This window comes from Oryza brachyantha, chromosome 1 (genome assembly GCF_000231095.2).
Source record: "Oryza brachyantha chromosome 1, ObraRS2, whole genome shotgun sequence".
NCBI lineage: Eukaryota > Viridiplantae > Streptophyta > Magnoliopsida > Poales > Poaceae > Oryza > Oryza brachyantha.
The window spans coordinates 4,184,571-4,202,314 of NC_023163.2; the positions used below are offsets into that span (position 1 = coordinate 4,184,571).

At 40.3% G+C, this 17,744-nt stretch overlaps 1 protein-coding gene across 2 annotated transcripts; it reads right to left on the reverse strand.

Moving 5' to 3' along the window:
• Positions 1-8,266: 8,266 nt before the first annotated feature.
• LOC102705569 lies at positions 8,267-15,800 on the reverse strand. 2 transcript variants are annotated; one of them, XM_040519902.1, is made up of 5 exons: positions 15,512-15,800; positions 14,971-15,415; positions 11,323-11,994; positions 9,873-11,100; positions 8,267-8,848 (listed from the first exon to the last, which is right to left on the reverse strand). In XM_040519902.1, exons 1-4 carry the CDS (start codon positions 15,538-15,540, stop codon positions 9,934-9,936), a joined length of 2,313 nt encoding a protein of 770 aa, XP_040375836.1. In that variant the 5' UTR covers positions 15,541-15,800; the 3' UTR covers positions 8,267-8,848; positions 9,873-9,933. The 2 variants fall into 2 exon arrangements, with proteins under 2 accessions (XP_040375836.1, XP_006643881.3); XM_006643818.3 differs by having other exon boundaries at positions 9,873-11,994.
• Positions 15,801-17,744: the final 1,944 nt, after the last annotated feature.

Consider the following 17,744-nt stretch of genomic DNA (forward strand, 5'->3'; position numbering starts at 1 on the left):
GCACGATGATGGTTTTTGTACATTTGTAGTACCGCCATTGTTCTTCTTCGACCCGTCGATCGACGAAGATCTACCCTTGCCTATCAAAACCTAGGGTGATTTGCGCATTGGTGATGCGATTTTTCGCATAGTGAAACCAGAGCTTTTACATGTGCCATTGTGGAGCCAGCTGCTACCATTACCATGAGAGGTTCCTGCATTGGCACTATCTCAAGATAGGTTGGTGTAATGGATCCATCAGAGTTGGGACATGATCCTAGATGTGTTGTCAACTACAGCATTTCCTGTTTCTATACTAGATGGTGTATATGAATTACTCCCAACGTCGCAGCAAAGGTCTGGGCATTTTTGGTGCACATGTTGTAACTGCTAAAGGCATTTGACAAGGTATAAACTATTAAATTTCACCCCTAGTGGAATGTTGCAAGAAATAATCTTTATCTAGAAAGTTGTGAATTTGCAAGCATATATGGTTTCTTCTAGTGTTCTTGTCTACCTGACTTTTGCAGAGCTACCTTTCCAGTGTATGCATAAGGAGAAATGCAATGAAGAACGGTTGGAAATGGCCAGAATTATTCAGCCAAAAGCAGGCACCTCTGATTTTGTTTCTGTGAGAATACTTGCAAAAGTCTTTCAAGTCACTAGATCCTTGTTGCTGTATATGTCAATTACATATGTGCCAAAATTCAGTACCTCACTCTTCGGGGGTTTTTTTTTATTTCTTTAAAAGCTCATTAGCTTCATGCCTTATGGCAGAGGCCAGGGACGCTAAACATTTCCATTATTAAAAAAATCAGTACCTAAGAAGAACAAGAAACTACTAATACCTCTTAACTATAGGATATAAGATATATCACTTTACAAATATGAAAGTTAAATTTGACTTCTATAATTTGCAACCAAAAAAACTAAAACTACTATGCGTAAATTCATAGTTAAATTTATTATTTTTGTTATAACTTGTAGAAGTTGAATTTGAACTTGCTTATTTGCAAAGTGATATATCTTATATTAGAGCAATTTTATAGTCCTTAAGTAGGTACTAAGAGGTACCAAAATTTTAGTGTAAAATTTGGTATCCCATAGTACCTAGGTACCAAGAGGTACCAAAATTTTACGAGATTTACTTCAGTCCAACAAAAAGTAACTCGAGGTACTGGTACCTCGTGGTACCAAATTGTTTTTGATCGTTGGATCTAACGGTGTATATCCCACTCAGCTAAATCCAATGGTGGGAAATGATTTGGTACCTCAAGGTACCGGCACCTCGAGGTACTTTTTGTTGGACCAGAGCAAATCTTAAATTTTACACTGAATTTTTAGTACCTCATGGTACCTTCTCAAAGATGTAAAATTGCTCCTCATATTAACCTATTTTGTTATTTTTTTTCAAACTTTGTGATGACTATTTATGTGACATGAAAAAAAAGTAGATATCCAATGGAATGATGGAAATACTTTCCCATATATATTCACATGAAAAAGAACAGCTCAATTAGTATGAGTTTAGGAACAAGCAAGCGAAAAAAAAATAATAAAAGAAAACAATTCTATCAAATCATTTTACTTGTACTACTAACTTGCAAGTAATGATCAAATCAGAAAAGGCTCTCCTTCTACATTTGGTACCGGCCAGAAGGACTGAAAAGTACTCTACACTGATTGAACCATGGTGATATGAAACCTAAACGTCCAATCAAACCCTGGAGACCGAGGTGGTTGACTTGAGCACACTTGCTATTAACTGCAGGTGCATCTGGAACATGGGAGATATTTTGTATCTTGCCTACAAACCTGAAGCCCACTGCTTCAGTTGATCCACTAAGAAAAAATATCTTGGATTGGTAGTTTTTTTTTCCCATCGAGATTACACAGGAATTTGAGTTTAATTTGCCTAATTTTGATGTAGTTTGAATGATGAGGAGTGAAATAATAGTTTATATGATGATTTTGGCCTTATCTGGATAGATTTTACATACTGGAATCAACACCAGATCAGTTGTTGTTTCTGAAACATGAACAAACAAACACCAGAAGCTGTGAACTTTCAGACCACAAATTGCTGAACTTTTTTGACTTTGCACTGCTATAAAGCATATTGCAGCAAATAGAATCTAAGCTATATAGGGCCTGTTTGGGGGAGTTTCTTCCAGCTGCAGCTTTTTCTAAAAGCTGCTTCTGCCAGAAGCTGTCCTAAATGGTCCACAACTTCTGAAAATCTGGAAAAGTTCCTAAACCCAGCTTCTAGATTCTTAGTTCATTTCATAGAATCTGTAACTACAGATTCTCAAAAGCTAGCTATCAAGCAGCAGCTTCTTAGAATCTAAAACTCCCCCAAACAGGCCATAGTTTCCTTTATGAACTCATAATATCAATGGAATGATAAGCATTACGCCATTGAGATATTAGATTCTTTAATTTGGCTAATATCTTTGCCACCTTAATTAAATGGTTCTCGTGTGATATATAAAATCCAAATTAAGATGTTAACAAAGTTCTCCATGGGGCTATTGAATTTCATGTGACTTAAGTATAGGTCAATCGATTTTTTTTCTGAAGTACCTGTGTTTTGTGCAATGCTTGTTTTCCACCTGCTGTCAGTGTAACTGTCTGAAGCTTTAACTGGGATACTAATCCAACGGAAATATCTGCTCCACTGCAAAAAAAAAAAAAAGATTAAGCAAACAAAAGTTTCTCTGGAATCTGAATTTAACACAAAAGAATTAGGTTAGTATGTGCTTTCTATCAGGTTATGACAGCACACTAATTTCAGGGGGGTGCGAATGTTACACATTGACGTACTATGGCTGAGAAAAAAGGGTAGCCTCAAGGTCTTTCAGCCCCAGCTGGGGCTCACAGCAGCAGCTTTGAGCCAATTATTAGAGCACTGTGCCATTCTGTGGTGATCCAGGCACAGCGTAGTGTTCTTCGGATGGTAATGCAGGGCTAGTTCCTGATTGGCAAGGCATGGGTTCACTTCACTGCAGCTTCAGAGATGATAGCGAGCGAACTATAGTCAGGCGAGTGGGTGCATGGCTCTGAACTCTTTGCTTGTTGGGAATAATGATTTTGATTTCATAAATTTTTGGAGTTATTACCAGATTTTTCTCTATGTTTTGTGTCATGACCGAAGAATTGATGGAAAATTAGGGAAAAGAATTAGAACAATATTTTTCTATAGATTTATAATCAGGTGAAAATATCATCGCGAGAAGACGACGAAAATGATATATAGGATTTGGGCATTGTTACGATACATTCTAGTATGAAGGGTAGTAATGTAGTAAAATTTAAATTTAATCATATATTTTTATAAGTATATTAAAAATTTTATTCAAAACTTCAATAAGATATATTTAGCAATTCATCTATTTTAATATGAAATATTATACGCAAATTTATTACAATGTTATATATTTTAGTTTAAATTTTACCCCTATAAAATTTCTAATACACTACTATTAGCGTAGTATAAGAAAATCAGATCCGTTAAATCTCAAATAACGGACGTCACAGTTATCGAAGGGTACCTTAAAAAAATCCATAGGATTTAGCTGTCTATACTGTTGATGTTTAGGATACAAGTAATGTGCAGGTACATGTTGGCTCCATAGACTGCAGAGTCACAAGGACAACTGATGCCAACAGGGTCTTTTTTTTGTTTTTTTAATAAACATTTAATTTTTTTGTTGTTTCTTCAGTGAAAAATAGCAAGTCGGTGCTCCAGTCTTCCTGTCAGAATTAGTAGGTCAGAGAAAACAATTAATGTGGATAGATGATTTGGTGAAGATGAAGAGATGAATGCTACCTTCCAGATATCAGAGGACAAACATCATACCACACAGTTCTGAAATCACAAACTCAGAGAACACACACATAACCATCAACTTTAACCAAAGCTTTATGGGTGGAAAGAAGAGTGCAATTGTATATGCATTCTTCATGCATCAAGAGAGCACAGCAAATTGAAAGGGAGATGATGACCAAATGGAGAAGCCATTGGAGAAGATGCCATGGTGAGAACATTGATTGCTTGCCTGAAATGAGGATGCTCCCACATGAAGAAAAAGATCTTTAGCTGGTCTGCTAGAGGTTTCACCCCTTAAGCAATGGTTGTTCTTGCTGAAAGAGACTGGCATAATGACACACACTACTACTACCACCACTGATACTCAAGTTGGCATGTGACACTTTCCTAAACACATATATAACTGCCTCTCACATGTTGAAGCTTTATGACAGGATATGATTCACCTCCTGACCAAATGTTTGATTTGATTTTCACCAAAATATGTATAGATTGCTATATATGCTACACAAACTTGCAGAAATAAGTACTAAACTGTATAGGTAACAGCAGGAGTTAATTTCCCCCCCAATTTTGACAAACACTTCAGTATTTCAGGCAAGAATTTTTGTGCCCTCTAGGAGCAATTGTTCAGGTAGCTGCATGGAGAAGAAATGCTCACAAAAAGCTACCCGATCCTATAACTGATAAAACGGAGTGGTAAGAGAACCTTAACCTGAAGCTTGTCGAGAAGGGCAACAAATGTCTGGTCAAGTTGAGAAAAGCTTAAGCAACACGATCAGCAGGTTATCCAGCAGCAGTTAACCATGACGCATGCATCTGGAGGAATCATCTGCACTAGCTATCACATTTGGAGGAAAAATTAATTAGTTCATGCATGACTCAATCAAGCACAATCAGTACTATGACTCGGAGAATAATTAGTTAAGATCGAATCAGATACGGTACTACTCCTATCGATTCATTAACCCATTCATGCATGCCAAATTAATTAACCATGCTTGCCACGGCGCCTTTCTGTTAGGACGTACCGTACCTCACCGGCCGCCGTCGCCGTCGTCGTCGACGACGACGACGACAGACACGGCGGCCGGCCGTCCGGCCAAAGGCGAGATCAGTGGTGGTGCGTTGGACGACGACGATGATATTTGTGAAAGGGACACAAAGATTCTGAGATGGATGGATGCATGCATATGCAGGCAGGCAGGCATGTGGTCCATTGCAATGTTTGTTTCCTTTCCCTTTCAGCTAGCTCGATGAACATCCATCCCAGCTTAGCTGATGAAGCATCTAGAACAACCTGTGCATCCATCTGCATCTGCATGCATGGCAATGGCACCCACTTCTTCTTCTTCTTCTCCATCATCTCTACCCACTTGCAAACTGTTGCACTTGCACACCATGCATGGATGGATACATCACTTTAAAATTAACCAGTGTATATATATATCTTTCAGCAGCAAAGCACAAAGTGCAGATAGAGGGGTTCAGGTTGCCTCTACATGCTGTGGCAATGCAACAGTATATGTGCATCAGCTAGGTAGCTGTTCGATCTTCAGGTGCAGACAGACTTGCATGTACGTACAGTGGAACTAGCAGCACAGGGAAACGCCGATCCAATGGCCAAAGTTTGTTCTTGGATACATTTTCAGATTAAGATACATACGTACGTCCAACAGGATTAGTCAACTTCTCTGAATAAAGGCATATTTCTTCCCACAAAAATCAACTTATTTTTTAACAACATCAGGAAAAGTTTATACTTGGCCTTGCCCTAATTTGTGTGATTCTGGACGATCACTAAACTGTTCAGAACCTTGAATACATACCTTTTCAATTGTATATATACTTGCATACTTGAATTCAGATCAATATACATTCCATAGAAATCAACCGAGGTAGTCGCACTGTAATTATTTCAGATCTGTTATTAACTTCCATGAACATAATTCTGCTAGCTCATTAATTAATTAATGCTGTACTACTGCTGGGTGATCGAGCACGGATGGTGGTTGGATTCTTGATCCGGGATCGCGGCAGGGGGGAACAGCAGAATCTGAAGGGATCCAGCGATGACGTCGGTCTGCCTGCCTGAAGGAGCAACAACAGCAAATGACCACGAGCGGTGATTATTGATTTTCAGTGTGAAAAAACTAAACGATATATTTATAAATAAAAAGTAGTTTGTGAATAAAGTTTTTATACGTATATTTAGCGATCTAAAAGCCAATGCTAGAAAATAATCTTTGGTGAGAAAAACTTCGAAATCAACTTTAAATTTAAGTTAGAGATTCAAATTTCGTCGAAAGAGCAAAATCGAAAAGAAAGGGTGCTAGCATGCAGCTACTGCCTGCAGCCGTGTACATATATACCATTTACCACACGTACTCTCTCGTGTCAATGCACTGTCCATGCATGCATCATCGAACAGCAATATATGTCACGACCGTTTCTACTCCGATCTTAGCGTGCACGCATTGATCTCGCCGACATATACTATATTATAGTATTACATTACATATACGTATATGTATGGGTCGTGATTATCAACTGGGCACGTGTAATTAATTTGGCAAGGGAGAAATTAATGTGGTGCTAATAATTAACTGCGGCAAACGTCAGATTTTTCGTGCTAATAATGTGGTGCTAATAATTATCAGCTGGGCATGGCCCGATGTTTGTTCTCAGATGTAAGGACGAATTGAAATACGTGCGCTCATTAGTCATTATTTAAATGTCAATCTATATCCATATTTGGGATACATGCTGCTCCTCCATCTTAGAATATAAATATTTTTAATATTATAATCTTATACTAAAATATAACTATTATTTTAGTACTACTCGATCTTTTCTATTTTATTCTCACCGACCTTTCTAGCCATATTCATTTATTAAAGATATAGTAGGTTTTAAACTTCAAACTTACCGAATTATATAAATAACTGTTTATATTTTGGAATGGAGATAATACTCTATTTAATACTACCTCCGTTTCATAATATAAGATGTTTTACTTTTTTTGGTTATAACGGTTGACCATTCGTCTTATTAAAAATTTAGTACAAATATAAAAATAATAAGTTGTACTTAAAATTCTTTTGATAATAAAGTAAGTCATAAGCAAAATAAATAAGATTTTAATAATTTTTTAAATAAAACAAATGATCAAATATTCTAACCAGAAAAATCAAATATTACATTATGAAATGGAGGGAGTACTTTGCAATTTGGCGGAGCTTTGTAGCTGGCGAGGGAGTCGGGGGCTACAGAAGTGACCTAGGAACTGGTCATTGTCTCGAAGTCAAAATAGTGCTAACGGAGGAGGGCCGGAATCAATCGCTCGTATAATCGTATTATGGAATGGCAATTCAGGATTTGACATTTTTTTACTTGAAGTACTTTGGATGGCAGAGTTCAGTGGATTCGTCCATCGGCAAGCATATGGTAGCTCATGCTTTAGCAAATGATTTGTTCTCGGTTCCTCCGGGTTGCCTAACGCATTATTTGGCTCTTTTGGCTAGCATATGCATGCACCTATTAAATTTTCGGTTTTAAAACATAATGTGTGTTTCACACAAACGCATGTTATATATAAAGAAAATGGAAATTTTATCATCTTAAAAAATTTCAAGTACCAAAATTAATACTAGAAATTATAATACCTCATGCTGTCTTTCTAAGAAGAGCAATTTTACCATCCTTAAGAAGGTACTACTGTTTCTACGTAAAATTTAATACCTCTTACTACTTTAGATACTAGTAGGTATCAAATTTTACGTAGAAAATAGCCGTACCTCATGGTACCTACTTAAAGATAAAAAAAATATTTTTTTACGAATGGTAAAATTGTTCAGAAAGAAAATAATATATACCTAGATTTAAATACTAATTTAATATGAATGAGCATATTTATGATTATTTTTTTAAATGTGTACCCATTGATAACACGATGCCGGTGATGACTTTATCAATATCAAGATATATTAGTATAATTTATAGAGATGCTCGTAACGGTAGAATGTGCATGTGTGCGTTGATAAAGGTAAGTGTATATATATATTACAAACTTATAAATATTGTGTTTTTATAAGAAAAAAATTAAACCTGGAATTCGATCTCCTAGACTAGCTCCTACTACATGACGTACAATCTTTCTTGTTGACTCCTCAACTAGCTAATAAGGTTTCACGGATTAATTACACCGTACCATAAGGGTGAGCATAAACTACCCTACACCTAAATGTTACCATCCTAAGCTTTGTTTCGCGGGTTTCCGCAACACTAAATTTTATTGAATTTTCACACGAAACATTTCAGTTCCTCTAAAATTTCCACGAAATTCCTGCAACCCAGCCCTTAATTATGTCCGGTTTAGTGGTTTAGTAGGATGATTAGCGTTAAGTTTCCAGATTAACCGCGGGGAATCATTTCCACAAATAAAATTAATTTGCCCATAATTTCCAAAGACCTTTAGCGAGTGCATCAGACACAACTTCTTCGAATTGGCAAGGAAACTGCTACACATGTCACGTAGGTCCCAACCAAAATCTGAAGAGATTTGTGTCCAACACTCTAAACCCCATCCATTCAAAAAGCAAAATTTGGTAGGGATGCAAAAAGAGGCACACGACCTCCCTTTAGGCATAGCTTACGGATGCCACACCACACACACCATTGTACCAGACACCGACTTTTTCGACGAGCCTATGCCTTTACCCACTCTAACTAGAGCCCCCCAATTCTCCAGGTATATGATTCAGAAAATAAATTAACAAGCACATGTCCTTCACATTCAAGCCTGCCTGCATTTTTTTTTCTGTCATCTCTCTTAAGGCGAAGAATTAACAAAGTTAAGTGCTGCAAGACTTCTAAGTTAAGCTAGGGACGGCAAGCAGGGGTATCTGAAAGTGTCTTTGCATTTTGATCCACAAAGTCATCTCGATCTCTGTTTGCCTCTTGCTATATGTCCTCCAGACGTTACGCTGTGTCTTGCCCATTACCGTCCACGGTCTATTGCTTCTCCACCATCTTCAACTCCTGCAAAACATGATGAGAAAAACATGTTAGTTTTCATATTAGACTTCCCTTTTAAGAACATAAATTGCTGCTTGTTGCTATGGCATAGTAAGAAAGGAAGACTCGGTCAAGGAAAAGGAAAAATAGTATGAAGCAAAAACAAGAGGTGGTGGAAAATTTTCACCAGTTGGGAGCTACTAATTGGCTCAGGATGGAGGAGATTGTTAGCTACCAGAAAATGTTATTAATTTTCACGCTGATACTAATATACTATATATAGTGGGCATATTCATTTGGTTGACACTTAGTTTGTTAGTTTGTTTATTAATTGACACTTAATTTTGTGAACTGTGTGTAACTTATATAATCATAAGCCAACTCCGATGCCCTATCAACAGCCGAATGCAGCTGCACATGCAGCCAGATTCCGAGGTACGGTCATGACCGTGACCAAATGTGAGCAAATTAAACTTGATATTTTTCTTAACAACCCTAGCTACCAACTAAACCTAACTACCCAAGTACCCACAAAAACAATAAGGGTGAACGTGCTGGTGATTAAAGATGGATGTCAAGGATTGGTTACCGGCCCGACGATATTGACCGGGCCTTGCATCCCTAAAATTACTGGGTCGATCGTGAAGTTTTTTTAGAGTACGCGCCACCGTCTTGAATAAGTACCCGTCTGAACTAATGCGCTTTGCATTCTAACGAATATCTACCCACAAAATAAAGAAAAAAGGAAAAGAGGATAGAATTTTGCATTATCACTTTGTGGGTCACACACACAACCCCCACAAACACAGTTAAAAAAAAATGTATAACCAAGTTAGTTTGGGCCTGCTTCAAACCATCACAGGAATTTATATACTAGTAATATTTTGCGAGGAATAGATGCATTGAACTAAAAACGACTTTAGGAAACATCATCTAGCATGGAAATGAGTAGCTGAGATATTACTATTCATAGGGGGAAAAAATCCACATATGTGTTGAAAACACGCAAATTAAAGGCGAAGAGCTAAACATGGAAAAACAAACATACCTTGAACAGCTTACTCCTCGGCAACAGCTCAGAAAATACATGTTCAAGTTAAGCATTTGGGCTATAACTTGTATAGTTCTGCTCCCATGTTCTGAGTGGCTGAAACATTTCCTCTCCTGCTTCCGAAGGAAACACGGGAATACACTGGCATGGAGGTGCCATCCCCTGTAGTTTCACTCGGCATCAGGATATGCTTGGCCCCAGGAGTGAGCTTCATCGGACCAGTTCTTTGCACATACCGGCCACCAGAGGAAGAGTTGGATATATCAGGAATGGAAGCTCTTGCAGTAACACTTTCTGCATTTCTAGATGGAAGGGCTGCACCTCTTCTACTGTCAGAAGCTTCTTCAGCCATCTGGACTGGATGAGTGAATGTAAAGCCGGCAGAGATGTGGGGATGCATCGATGATCCAGCTGAGATCACACCATATGACCGAGGCAAATTACCATGATAAACTGAAGATGGTGGTGACACATGCTGTGCAGTTGTAGGCAAAATGGGTGCCGATGGTGATGCCGTCCTAGATGAAAGATCAGAGTAACGAAGCCAAAGAGATGACGTATTCTGATGGAGCGCTGTACTACCATGATTTGTACGAGATGGACTCCCCAGCAAAACATTTCCATGAGGCCGCGAGTCTGACAAGTAGCTGAACCGATCTCCAGATAATGCATTAGCAGTGGAGAATGGCTGGCTGGAATTATGTGGGGCTGTGTACCTGATATGTGATTGACTTGAGCTTGCAGAATTTGCTGGAACATTGGGAAAACTTTGAGCCTGTAAAGAGAGATAAGGTCGGCCTTCTCGTGGCAATTCCAAGAACAATTTTGTGGAATGGCCTTCAGTATAGGAATGTGTTTGTTCCTGTGCCATCTCAGCCAAATACTCTCCTCTGGTTGTAGATACTGCAAGATCTTTGCCCATAAGACGCACAGTTTGTCCTGCAGAAGGCCTGCACTCCTGCTGCACGCCCATTCCAGAATGAACACTTGAACCCACTCTGCTTGATGCATTACACTCTCGAGGTTGACAAAGAGGAAATTCCCCTTCACTGGAAAGCTGGATGTCATCAAGATTCAGATTGAAGGAGTAACACTTTTGGTGCTGCTGAAGTGAGTCTTGAACTGTACGAGTGGGCAACACACAAGTTGACTGTCCCTTCGCCGTAGCATCTTTAACCGAACCACTGCTGCAATCACCATGAGACTCAGCAAGGTCTCCTGTCAACTTCAGTGAAGGACCAACAATATCTGTGTCAGAAACTTCCATCAACTCACTGCGCAAAAATGTACCTGACGATATAGAATTCCTAGCTCTTCCTAAGCTAGACTCAGGAAGGGCCTGGCATTCCAGTCCATGTGAATCAAAAGACAGGTCCTGCCGGTTTTGCCTGCCTTCATGAATAACTTGTACATCAGAGTCAAGCTGTGTAGGCTCAGGATTTTGTACCTCGGAATCTGACACATATGGGTAGTTCAAATCAGTGGATTCTGGGAGTGCCTCATTCAGATCAATCAAGTTAGAAGACAACTCTGTGCTAGTAAGCTCAAGAGAACCCTCATGATCTGTATTCTTGCTTGCTTCCTTAGAGAAGGCTTTCTCAGGCATATGAGAACTACTACTTTCTGCAGCTATGTTCTTGTCCCCTTCACTGGACATGTCCGTGGATGATGACGATGATGAAGCCAAAGCATCCGAGAACAGCTTGCAGATACTTTGCTTGTTAATGCCAAGTACATCATTAACTTCTGAGAATTTGACACGCTTCACTGATTTGCGGCAGACTTCAATGACTTCTGTGCCTTTTGTGTCACCATGTTTCTCCTTGACCATTTTGACGGATGTGTGCTTTGTGTATTTCTTCAGAATACTGTGCAAAGGAAGCATTTTCTTCAGGTCATGCTGTTTCCCCACCTTGGTAGCCCTTCTACTCTCGCTGTTCCTTTTCTTATCAATCTTATTGTTGTTCTTCTTCTCTAAGCTAGTGATCTTTACCTTCTTCCTTCTCTTTAAGTCTGGACACCTTTCTTCACTGGTTCTTGCATGATGTACACTACCAGGTTTCTTTGATGCCTGAGGAGTATCCAATCCACCAGGCAAATGTATCTCGTCATGTGTTTCCTACATAATCCAGCAACATCAGTGGATAATGTGGAATATAAATAAAAGGTAAACACAATAGCATAGAACAGCCAGATTATCACACACATATAAATAGCCAGATTGTGTAAATTACACAAGAATTAGATTGTGTAAATTACATAAGGACAATTATATTGCATACATTTAGAATGGGATAATAGTCCGATGCATCCTCACAGAACTTTGAAAAGGCAAACAAGGATCACGAATTCTCAAGGGCACAAATCCGCCAAGGGAAGTACATAGACCACCAAGTAAAAGATGTTTGGTTGCGAACCTTCAAGAACAAACCACCAAGTATAGAGCGCAAGAGAAATACGTTTTGCATTTCCATGGGCCGTTAGGGGAACTTATCTTGGCAGTCAACCCGCCAATAGAAACAATGCCAAGGTTTCACGACAAGAAATTATTTCTTGTTGGTTGTAATCACCAAATGCTTGTCATTCCTTGGTAGCCAAACACCACCAAGGTAATGTGTCTTTCCTCATAAGCACCAAGCTAAATTAAAACTGATAATAGAAGCAAAATTCCTGTTTTAGTGATGAATCTTTTTAAGTTTGCAGTTCTGCAAAAGTAAGTAAAGTAAAATAATTACCCGACGAATGCAAAAAGAATAAAGCTCGAGGGAAACTTATGTTAGTTTTAATTAAATTTAGGATTATGGGAATCTAAAACATGTGCACCATACAAAAATGATGTTGGTACCAAGACAGCTAATGTCAACAGATATTTCAACCTTTGATAAACTCACAACTTAAAAAATTAGCTGGTGCCAATCTATTAAATCATTTATCTGAGTCTCATATGTCATCATCAAGGGAAAACTTAGTCTTAGAATGAGACCACAACAAGGCCCTAGGCCAAAAGGTTCTGATACCATATAGAATTATAAGAACTGCGATGATGTATGCTAACAATGATTTTTAATACTATATGCATGAGGAAGTTTGAGCAATAACATGGTTGTGTCAAATGTCAGAAAAGTAACTCCACTTGTCAATAACTTGATACAAACATATCAATTACAGGCAATGTCAAATGAAGCATGGATAAGAATATTCTAGCTAGGTGTGCTGTTATAATAGCTCTAAGTTTGTTTATTAGAGAGAGCTTAAAGATTGATGAGATACAAGTTCGATTGTTATCATAAAATTCAAAGATCCCATGAATAATTATGGAACTAATCTTCGAGGGATAAAACACATGACCGTGTACGTGTGTACACATACAGTACTCACAAGCAAAACGATAGCAAAAGCAACATGCGGTACAATACATTTTGATGACTAGCTCTATTTAAAATATATTCACAGGGAAGGAGCTTAAATTAATCCTATCCTTTCTATCTGGTCAACTAGCTAATCGGGAGGGGCACGTACGAACAGTGTAGACCATCATATCGAGCATACGGCGACAGGCTGACAGTGATAACCACCACCAACAAAGCATGCTTTGACGGTATGTGGACAGACCATAGCTATGTGCACAATTTTTACGGGCCATAGCTACGTGCACCAGTACACGTACCACATGCACTCACAAAAGAGTCTTTTTTGTTTTGTTGCCTAGACCAAATCAAATGAAACACCACATGCAGGTCATGATGGAGATCCAAGAGAGAATAGCGCAAAACAATCTCGATCTACTGGTAATTGCCTGCTCCACGTTGATCGGTTTTTCCGACGATAAAGCCTCTCTCTCTTGTACATGGGTCCGGCCGGCCGGACCCGGAAATATGTGCCGGCCACCGGCCGGACGCAAAAAAAGTACGCAGCTCACAATTCACACAGTAGCAACCTAGCAACCTGCCGCACAGCACAGGCTACCACCTGTTACCACGGTCCGCCAAAAAGGCGACGCGACACGCCAAACGCAAGATAGGCATAACGTGCATGCATGCATGCACACTCCAGTACAATGAATTACTGCTGCCTATTTTAATTAGTTACCACTACTGGCTAGTAGTATATTAGCCATTAATATTAACTATTGATGGCTTAACATTCTACTACCGCTACTGTCTTCAATCTCTGCATGAATGCTCATGTCAGCAGTTAGTGATACTGTAATAACTAAACTCACTCCGACCCAAGCATGCATGCACAACGGGAACGAGACCGATGTCCCGCCACGACTCCGGGACGTCCGGCCGATTTACCGCCAAAAGGAATCCCCAGCATGAAATAACACGACCGACGCATCCCCAAACAGTCACGCATGAACGACTGACTAGCAGTCATCCAGCGATGTAATGATGTAGACCAAGAAAGAAAACACGATGATCGAGCCAGCTTTAGTTTAGCACCTGACACAAGTATAATCCCCCGTACGTACAGCTAGCTAGCCTTGACCTACAAATCATGGTGTACCCGCAACCAATTAAGCAAGCAATCATCGTGTGCCTGAGCTAGGATGAGATATAATTACCAATATATGTGTTATTGAGGACCAGTTAAATGGTTGAAGATATGTGTAGCTGGTAGATTTTAGCACGGACAAACGCAGCGAGCGTTACTACATAAAATATGCTGCACCGGGCACGTCGGGTCAACAAATAAAGCAACAGCTAATTAGCACCATAATAAGCACGCGGAATCCACGCGGAACGGCCAAAAATGACAATGAATATAGCGGCTGCTGCGGCTAATACTACTGAACAGCTAATGACAACAAGTTATAAATAAGCACCCGTCGATCTATTGGACGGTAGTAGTTTATAAAGTGATTTATGACTCATCAGATATGTATGCTGCATTGTGCACAGCCAACCAAAATGAGACGTAATCATGGTATTCCATCCCAATCCGATGAGAAAAATCCGAGCAAATTCTACCAAAGCAATCAATCAGTGGGAAACATATTGGAATGAGACCACAGGTGACAGGTGATATCATCATGGCATTTGCAGGGAAAGGGAGGGGTTGGGCTGGGCTGGGCTTGGGCTGGACCACGTACCTTTCTGGGGAAATTCCCCTCGGATTCACGCGCCTCCGCCGCCGCCGCCGCTGCCGCCGCCTCCTCCAGCCTCCGCTTCCTCTTCTGCTCCCTGGTGCGCCGCATGATCGCGCACAGCGCCTCGTCGTCCTCCGCCTCGTTTCCGCCGCCCGAATCGGCCGCGCGGGGGAGAGCGAAGGGAGGCGCCGCGGCGAAGAGATCCGAGATGGACCTCTTCTTCGGCGCCCTCGCCTTCCCCAGCGTCCTCCTCGACGGCTTCGGCTGCGGAGAAGGAGAACGGGACGGAGACGGAGGCGGAGGAGGGGGCTCCGCCACCGCCGCCGCGGCGGCCAGCTCGTCCGCCCACCACCTGAACCTCGTCGCGTCCATCGGCGGCAGATCCTCCACCCCGAACAGCCTCCTCCCCTCCGCCGCCGCGCCGCCCCTCATGCTCGCCGCGTACCCCCTTCATCACAAATCCCCCCGCGCGCACACCCAATCAGAAACAGAAAAAAAACAAAAACAAAAACAATCAGACCCACCCACCGGGCCACCCACCCACCTGATGGAGAACCCGGCGACGACCGCCATGGACGTGCTCCTCGCCCGAATCCGCGCACCCCGCGACTGGGGAAGAAGAAGAAGATAGAGAGGGAGGGAGAGGAAGGGGACGGGAGGAATGGTGAGGTGAGGTGAGGGAAGCCTAGCAACACTAGTAGTATTTAAATGGCACGCCGATTTAGAAGGTAATTAGAAGTGTATTATTTTTTCTCTAATCATCGCACGCAGAGGATGGAATTATCTACTAACTACCCGCTTTCCCGCTCTTCTAATCTAATCGCCTTATTATTTTTTTTATTAATCAATCGCTCGCTGGCCGTGCTGGCCTCGATCGGTGTCGTGCCGGGGCTGCGTGGGGCCCACGCCTCCACCATTTACTACTGCTGACTGCGACGTGTGAGTGACGGCCATCGGCCAGACTGAAGAGGAGAGGGGGGCGCCTTTTCTCTCTCTCTCTCCCTTTTTTTTTCCCTCCTCCTTTTAATCCAGGCGCGAGCGGGTGACGTGGCGCGCTACGGGAGCCGTCGGATTGGGTGGGCTGGCTTCGAATTGGTGGGTGACGGCCGAGCGCCTGGCCTCGCACGCCACCGTCGTCTCCCACCGTCGCCAAGTCGGTTTCGCTACGTCCACGCGGCGACTGCGACGGCCGACGGCGAGACTTCTCCTGTGATAATACAGACTGCTGCAACAAAAATATGATGCGAGCGATCTAGGCGTACTGCCTTTTTTCTTTTTCTTTTGGGTCATAATCAGAAGGGACAATACTGTATGTGTTAGTGTACCGTTGCGTGAAGTTATCGTGTATTTTCTTTTGTGTTTTTGGTGGGCTGGTTTGGTTTTCCTTTTTCGACGGACCAAAGAATGGGTTCCGTTAAGTTATTACTATATATTTTCTTTTGTATTTTATACGCTATTGGACACATATGCGGATTTCACGTGGTCGCCTGTTTGGTTAAACCAGTGACCACGTCGTCCAAACATGAGCTGGCGTGTAAAGTCTCTTTTCACTTTTAGAAATAGCAAAGCACCTGTTTATACAACATTTTATGACTTAACAATCTTCTAATCTAAACATTACTTCGAAAATCCCACTTGTACCATAGCAATTTTTCTTTGTCAACTTTTCATTCATGTTTCTACAAAATTTCTTCGGTTCTAGTGCGCACGCACACTTGTGAAGCCTATTACGCATTCATCTCGTTACATACCATGTTTCTCCGGTATCTTTTCACCACGTATCACTTTATATCTAACACCATCACCCAGTATTTTTGATTGTTGGACCTCAGCTTCTCTCTGAGCCTAGTCCTGATCCCGCCATCGACTGATGTTAACCTCCATGGATCCTGACTCTATTCCAACTATGTCACATGATATCCTGACTACAATAGACATCGGTTCCTCCCTAAACCTAATCACGGTCCTTACCATTAACTAGGGTTGAACTCAAGTTATCTACACACAGATATAAACCAACCAAATCTAAACACAGAGATCATAACATGAGCCATATTATTTACACACGTCGACACCAACACAAATATTTTCAAACTGGTTTCTATTAATAAATCATTTTGCAAGCCAAATATTCATCCTAAAATATTAATCATGACTATGGTTTTATAGGATATTATTTTTTCTTAAAAAGTAATTTCATATGCTAGAAGTAATTACACTGTTAAAGGGAATTAACTCGTCCTAATATTAGAAGCAATTACACTACTAAAGGAAAGTAACCTTTGAAAAAAATTCACATTGTTACATATAATTGTATTTCTAGATAAAAGTACCTCTAAAAAATAATTCCTTATATAGTATTAGAAGTAATTATACTAATACATGGAAGTAACTCTATATAGTAGTAGAAGTGGCTACACTGCTAGAGCAATTAATAACAAGAACAAAATTTAAATAATTTGAATATATTCAATACTAGACTCATTTTATCACATATTTTAAATGGATTATAGTGGTTCAAACAATTTTTAAAAATATTATACAATTTGAATATATAAGTCGTCAATGGTTCTCTCCAAAAAAAAAATAACATTGTAATAATGTTAGCTTCTATCTATATCATGTGAATTAGTAAGAGGAGAGCCGAACGCAGTCATGGTACTCCTTGATAAGTGTTCACATTAGTTATATATATAATTTTGATCATGTCTTTTTGGTTGACGAAAGATGAAAGGTGATTTGATTTTTTGATATATTTAATAGTATAACAATAATTT

Excerpts from the sequence above, each read along its gene's own strand:
- LOC102705569 (XM_006643818.3), bottom strand. The coding sequence starts at position 15,540 with ATGGCGGTCGTCGCCGGGTTCTCCATCAG. Across the intron at positions 15,416-15,511 it reads GTCGCCGGGTTCTCCATCAG|GGGGTACGCGGCGAGCATGA; the intron begins GTGGGTGGGTGG and ends TTTGTGATGAAG. Across the intron at positions 11,995-14,970 it reads AGGGGAATTTCCCCAGAAAG|GAAACACATGACGAGATACA; the intron begins GTACGTGGTCCA and ends TGGATTATGTAG.